At 38.0% G+C, this 7,500-nt stretch overlaps 1 protein-coding gene across 2 annotated transcripts in view; it reads right to left on the reverse strand.

Moving 5' to 3' along the window:
• The window catches only part of LOC125029282 (heparan sulfate 2-O-sulfotransferase 1-like), a 59,400-nt gene that overhangs the window by 37,426 nt on the left and 14,474 nt on the right, over positions 1 to 7,500 (reverse strand). For both annotated transcript variants that reach the window (XM_047619173.1, XM_047619172.1), the window contains exon 3: positions 345 to 506. In XM_047619173.1, the coding sequence (XP_047475129.1) occupies positions 345 to 506 (162 nt within the window). The remainder of the gene's footprint in view (positions 1 to 344; positions 507 to 7,500) is intronic.

A 7,500-nucleotide genomic window follows, 5' to 3' on the forward strand; every position in this document is an offset into this window, starting at 1 on the left:
ATTATTATCGATATTATTATCATCATGACTATTAATGTTATTATTATCATCAGCATCATCATCATTCTCGTTATTACTATCATTATCAGTTATATTTATTGCCATTAACATTATTATTATTATGATAACTACGGCAATGATCATTATCATTATCGTCATCATCTTCATCAGCATTATTATCATTACTGTTACCATTTTAATTTTCACTTTCATTACCGATATCATCACCATACTAATATCATTATATCACCATCCGCTATCACTCAGTACAAAGAAGCATCTCCCAACAGTGGTTTTGATTTCCCAACCAAACACACACCACCACCTCTTTCTTTCTCTCTCACCTCGTAGCATTAAAGTAAAACAGGTGACGGTCGAAACTCCTGGGATATTTACTGGTGAATTTGTAAAGACCCTGAAGTAAACGTGTGCGTTCCTCCACTGTGAGCCATTCGGTGTGGTAGATTTCCGAGTTCCTGTGGCGAAATTTGTTCAGTTTCCGCAGCCTGGAAAATATAAAAGATGTAGGTGTCAGTAGAGGTAGATATATGATTATGTGTATATGTATGTATGTATGTATGTATGTATGTATGTAGAGAGAGCACGCACACATAATTAAATATCAGTTATTTCATGGTCACTGAAAGAGCACACCGGCCTATTGATATTGGAAAGCACACATAAACATATGTGACTGTGTATTTCTATCTCTTTCTAATATATGTGTTTATGTGTATATAAATATTCATTCATTGGGGAGCTAACGCCGGCGGGGGCGCATAGCCGCATGCACCCTTCGCTTCCACCTACGAGGGTCCCTCATGGCGAGCCGCCAGGACGGGGCCCGGCCCATATCTAGCTCCTCACGACAGGTTTGATCGATCTGCCTAAGCCACGACTTCCTCGGTCGTCCCACAGGCCTCCTCCACCCAGGGTTCTCGAACAGAGACAACCTGGTGGGCAGGATCATCCTGCGGGAATCGAGCCAAGTGGCCGTATAGCCTGAGTGGGCGATCGCGGATTGTGCAGGTAACAGGTCCAGTACAGGTCTCACGGTGCTACCACTGGTTGGACACCTGATCCCGCCAACTATACCCCATGATCCGAGGCAAGGATCTGTTATAAAAGGCATCAAGACACGATTCCAAAGCTGAGATAGCGTCCAGGTTTCACTACCATATAGTAAAACTGGCAATATCAGGGCCTTGGAAACACGTAGCTTTCTCCTTCTGCACAGGTGCTGGCATCTCCAAATACTCTTGTCGAGAGATTCCATGACCCTTGCTGCCAGGCCAATCCGTCTCAGGATCTCCTTGAGTGATTGCACAGTATCAAACGCCTTTTTGAGGTCGATGTAAGCTGCGAGAAGCCCACGTCCGAACTCACGACGGCGCTCTTCAATGATTCGAAGCAGCAGGATACGGTCTATTGTGGATTTACCAGGTGTGAATACAGATTGCTCGGCCTCTAGCGCCTCAGTAGGTGGTCTCTGATATGTCTCAGTAGGTATACTGAGTAGTGTAATGCCTCGGTGATTGCTGCAGTCCCATCGATCCCTGCCAGATGGCAGTCAGGGCAGCATGCAAGCCCCTTGTCAGAGGTTCTCCACTAGCCTTTAACAGTTCAGCTGGGATGCTGCAAACATCTTCAGTCAGGGAGGGTGGATCCTCGCTGATGGGTGGGTCTGACAGAGGAACCTCAACATTACCCTCTTCCAAGTTAATTGTTGGTGGATCAACCTTATACAACTGCTCAAAATACTCAGCCCAACGCACCCGCACCCCATCAGGAGATTATCTGGCCACTTGCTGAGCAGACTGCAGTCGTCTGTGAGGAGGGCTTGGAGTTCAGCTTTCTCAGAGCTTAGTAGGCAGGACGAAGGTCATTTACTAGGAAATGGCTTTCAACCTCCTCTGCAAGATTCCTGATAAACAGTTCCTTATATCTTCTCAACAGTGACCTAGTCCTGCGCACCAGAGAACGATGCAAGTTGCAATCGCATGACAATCGAGCCGCACGACAAGCATCTGTGGCTTCCAGTGTCTCCTGCGAGATGGAATTCTGTCTTGCTCTTATATATATATATATATATATATATATATATATATATATATATATATATATATATATATATATATATATATTTATATATATATATACATGGTCTCGGTTTTAATAAATCCAGTTTGTGCATTGTGTTTTTTTTTCTTCCATAGTATCAACACGGTGTTTTGCAACCACACATATACATACATATGCATAGATATATGTGTGTGTGTGTGTGTGTGTGTGTGTGTGTGTGTGTGTGTGTGTGTGTGTGTGTGTGTGTGTGTGTGTGTGTGTGTGTGTGAGTGAGTTTTGAGATAAGCCTACCAGGGAACGCAAGAACCACCGCATGCTTGATACCCCTCGTGACAATGTTCAGTAAGCTACATGTTTCTGCTTGACGACACCTGTATGGTTTCTCGTGGCTCCTATCACCAGTTATGTCGAAATCGTGTTAAAAGCTGGATTACCTGTTCCGTCAACTTTTTTCTACACGTCAGTTATTATTCAATTATTATGGTGAATATTATTCAATTTTCTTTAAAGTGAATGCCTGTGATTTTTAAAAAAAGTTTATGAAGCTATTTCTGTAAACATGAATAAATAAATAATAATAATAATACATGAAATAATTAAATACATGAATAGAAAAAAACGAAAGAAGAAAAATCAGTGGAATATTGCCAGTAGTATTATAGTGTGTGTGTGTGTGTGTGTGTGTGTGTGTGTGTGTGTGTGTGTGTGTGTGTGTGTGTGTGTGTGTGTGTGTGTGTGTGTGTGTGTGTGTGTGTCCATAACTCTTAATAATTCCTTTGGAGTTAAAAACAAAGAAACCTTATGATTTCAAACAATAATTTATGGGAAAGATAAACATACGTCTTACAAACGATTTTAACGTTTGAGAAAACTCCCAAAAAAAGGGAATATATAAAAAATGCAATAGAGATTAGTGGACTGAGAGAAAGAATAGCAAATCACGAGAACTGATAAGTCTAGAAGAAATAAAACAAATTACCGCAAATATCCAGAAAGGAAATTAAATGAAGTATCATTCTAAATATCAAGGTGCATGCATGATAAGAGTATTGTAGAACCGACTAATAGTTCCAAACAAACAGCACAGTTCGTAAAGTAAAAATATAAACAAATGTATGTAATAAGTTTTTGCCTCTCCTTTATTAATAAGGAAAGGCCCCAGTTAAAAGTTGGCAGCGAATGAAACCTTAACCTTAAACTTGTTAGATAATGAAGAGAAGGAGAGTGATACTGATAACAGTGATGTTGATAAGAACTACAAACCATCTTCCAATGAATCTGATGAAGAGGAGGAGTCCCTGTTAGGTAAAGCCTAACAATGTTAATAGTAATAGGCATATTAAAGGAACAGGAAGAGTTCCGTATTTATTTTGTCAGAGCTGATCGCAAATGAACCTACTTTAGATTTCATCGGTGTTTTCTTCACCCTCAAGCATCATGGAGAAACACCATGCAAACGTAGAGGACGAACATGGCTTAAGCAAATCAAAAGTACCTTTTTACATACTCTAAAAAGCTTATTTCATTCATTACTTAGATTTGACCTTAAAAGCACGACCCATTGTTGTATATATGTGTATTTATATATATATATATATTTGTTTTCGCTTTGTCTTGCAAAATGTAATGTACCTGCAGCAGGCAAAGGTCTGAGCAGGAAACGTACTTCACGACCCTCACTATGGAAAAGAAATGTTCATAAATACAAGAAAGCGTGAGGAGAAACGTACATTTCCTCTTCCGGAAAATCTGCTGCAGGGCAGCCCTTTGAGAAGCTCTTGTAAAGAAGGCTGTCGCAAATAGTGCAGTGAGAAAGTTGCAGAAGAGAAGCGAAGGAGAATATACCAGAAATCCCGAGACGCAACACCAGAAGCACAGAACCAAGCCCTATGTGGTTGGATTGTAGATCAGAAAACACGAAAGTTATTACAAAAGGATGAGAGAAAGCAGAAGAAAATTTAGAAGGTACTACTTTCTTCAGGGAGTAGTACCTGAAAGAGAAGTATGTCATTGTTTCTATTTACATTTGGCATTAGACTTAAACACGCTTGAATAGGGCAGAAAAGAAGCAACAATCAACACCTGGGGTTCTGCCACCAGATGGAAGAGGGAGCCATGAGAAACAGAAGAAAATATCCTCAGAAACAACTTGTGTTATTAAGGATCATACACAAATTCCCAGCATTAAGAGTTACGACACTAGGAGAACCTCGGAACGGAAATATTTAAATCCTGGCTTATTGTAGCTCAGATGTATCGCTTGTACAAAGAACACAGCCAAGAGAATGACATTGTCCCTGAAAAGAAACATTTTTTATAGGAAAGTGTTCAACGAAGACTTTAATCTTCCGTTTCATCTTTCACTTCTGATACTTGAGAGAAATGTGACTCTTAGCAACTGCTCGTGAAGATGAAAATATCCACATAAAGGAGGAAAGAAAAAAGCACTTTGAACTTGCAGAGATTGCTAACAAACAGAAGAAAATTGATAAAGAGCTTGCTATAAAAAACGAAAGAATTGTCACTGCATCGTTTAACCTTTAGGAATTATGGCCAGTGTTGCAGACATGAGTTGTCTACTATAAGAGACAACTTGTAGTGTACAATCTAACGACTTATGAAACCTGGGAAATAAAGCACACTGTATGAGGTTGTAAGAGGTTACCAAGAAACTGGGTCGTGTCTTCTGAAATGGTTAAATAAATTGCCAAATGACACCAGGGAGATCAGACTCTATAGCGATTCATGAAGTGGCCAAAATAGAAATCACTTATTTGCGGCCATACTTAAGTATATATGTAAGTATAAAGGTAATCAAAATCACACATTTCTTTTCGGAAGGAGGTCATACACACATGGAATCTGACACCAATGCTACCATTGAAAAACATCTCAGTAATATTACCTACTGGTAATATTACTGAGGTCCCTGGATCACAACAGTCGGAGCGATGATGGCGGTATTTATGATGATGATCATGTTAAACATCCACAAGCCATTTCAATCCCGCTTAGGGCGCTTTAAGTTTCCAAAAATAACCATTGCAACTCCATGTCTTTTATTTATTTCCACATATTTACAAGTCTATAGATATTCTCTTTATGACAGCGTGGTTATCACGGTACGTTATTTCTTTTCAAAACTACACCATCATCATTATCATTATCATCATCATCATCATCATCATCATCATCATCATCATCATCATCGTCAATCAATCAATCAATCAATCAATCATCATCATTATCATTATCATTATCATTATCATTATCATTATCATCATCATCATCATTATCATCACCACCATCATCATCTGATTAATAGTAATGAGGATATCTATTAAGGTACACTATTTAAGGTATCTCGTGACGGGAAAGATGATGGAACAAGTTATTATCGTGGTCCCGGTGGTTGAGAAAAGGTCATGTGTTAATGTTCTTAAATTATAGTTTATAAGTCGTAAGGAAAAGAATTTAAGGTGCAGAAAAGGCCTTTACAAGAAACCTTTGATTATACATAATAAACTTTCTATAATTATCAGTGGGAATTACGTGTGGTTGACGGTCTTCCAAAAATGTATTTATCCTATTAAAGTAAAATTCACTTGAAGGAACTTACTTAAGAAATGCATGAATTTATCCATATGATTTTAAGGCACGGCAATAATTTATATATATATATATATATATATATATATATATATGTGTGTATATAGCTGGCACAAGGGTACACCTCATGGTACAAAAACTACAGGTACAGATCACAGGTCACAAGCCCACGAACAAGTTTTGAGATCAAAGAACAATCTCCATTTATAATTCCATTGGGCAAATTGAATTATTTGTCTCCATTGCGTCCCTTGGTTTCGACGTATCGAATAGTTCATGTAACCCTGTGAAATTATTATCATTCATACTTTTCTTATGCATGTGAACCCTATCGTTTCATCACAGGTCAAGGGTACAGTTTTTAGAACTGAGAACATGGAGAACTGACGTTTTCTTTCCTCTCGACGCCGTTCACGTCCGGCCCTTAGCGTGAGTAGGCAAACCATAATAAACAACAATATTAAGAAAAGAAAGAGTTGTTACATATGCAACTACTTCGGGAAACTTTGGAGCAAAATTAACATCAAGACAAATATTCCAACAAGTGGAAGGATTTTTTTGTTTGTACCCTGAATACCGAACGTTCCCAAATGTACCAGGAAACTACTGTTTGCTATTTCCCCTTTAAATTGGACCAGGACAGAATTCTAACGACAGTACTCCGTCGGCAGTTGCTTACGAGGTGTATTGTATATTATGATAAATTGTAGGTTCTTTGGTGATTAGAGTAAACACCTGCTTATAAAAGATTAAAGAATTCTGTAATTACATTACAGTGCATCTGGACTTTAATTTAATACCACTTGAAATCTGACGAGAAAAGATATGTTGAACTATGAAAATCCGTTTGAATGAGATACCAGAGTCTAGTTTTGAATTGACACCACGTAATGTGGTACTAAAAAGGAAAAGGACACGTAAAAACATACGAAAAATATTTTCAGTCTTTTTCTTTTTCTTTTTTTTCTTATTTACTTTTTCTTCTTTAAATAAAATGCTTTACGGTAGAATAATATTTAGACGGACGTATGAGTTTGTTACAAAAAGTCTGACTTCAGAATGAATGAGAGAAAGAGAGAGAGAGAGAGAGAGAGAGAGAGAGAGAGAGAGAGACAGAGAGAGAGAGAGAGAGAGAGAGAGAGAGAGAGAGAGAGAGAAAGAGAGAGAGAGAGAGAGAGAGAGAGAGAGAGAGAGAGAGAGAGAGAGAGAGAGAGAGGGGGGGGGGAGGTTATAAATCCAGGTGAAAAAGTCAAAAGAATCAAAATCAAATAACATTATCCACCGACCAAGCAGTTGCTGTAGTCCTTCGACTCATTACCACACTCTCTGTATCTATTTAGTTAAGTTACTGTTGTTTTAACTCTTTCTAGCTACTTAAACCAGCTGACAAAATGAAAAGCCAAATTTTGCTAAATTGTGTGTGCAGAATTGTTGTTTTCAGATTTGTGTGATAAAAAATACTGACCTTGGGAAGAAAAAAAGTTAAAAGTATGAAATTATACTTCCTTATCTGATTACTGTTATAAAGGCTATAATAAAATTAATTTACTAATACGGCTGTTAGAAAAACAATATGTTACTTAGCATAGAATTTCCCTTAATATTAGCAAATGACCTTAGGAAAACTGTATTTGTTACAATGGATTTAATCAGAAATGAAACGATCGATTAAACCAAATTGAAAACGCAACATTTAAACAGCCGGAAGAAAATGACATCACCTAAATATCACATAATTATTTGGCACGATCTGGGGAATATGTATTACACACACACACTGTCCCTACCAGATTCAGTTTAACATTTATA

The sequence above is a fragment of the Penaeus chinensis genome, chromosome 9, assembly GCF_019202785.1.
Source record: "Penaeus chinensis breed Huanghai No. 1 chromosome 9, ASM1920278v2, whole genome shotgun sequence".
NCBI lineage: Eukaryota > Metazoa > Arthropoda > Malacostraca > Decapoda > Penaeidae > Penaeus > Penaeus chinensis.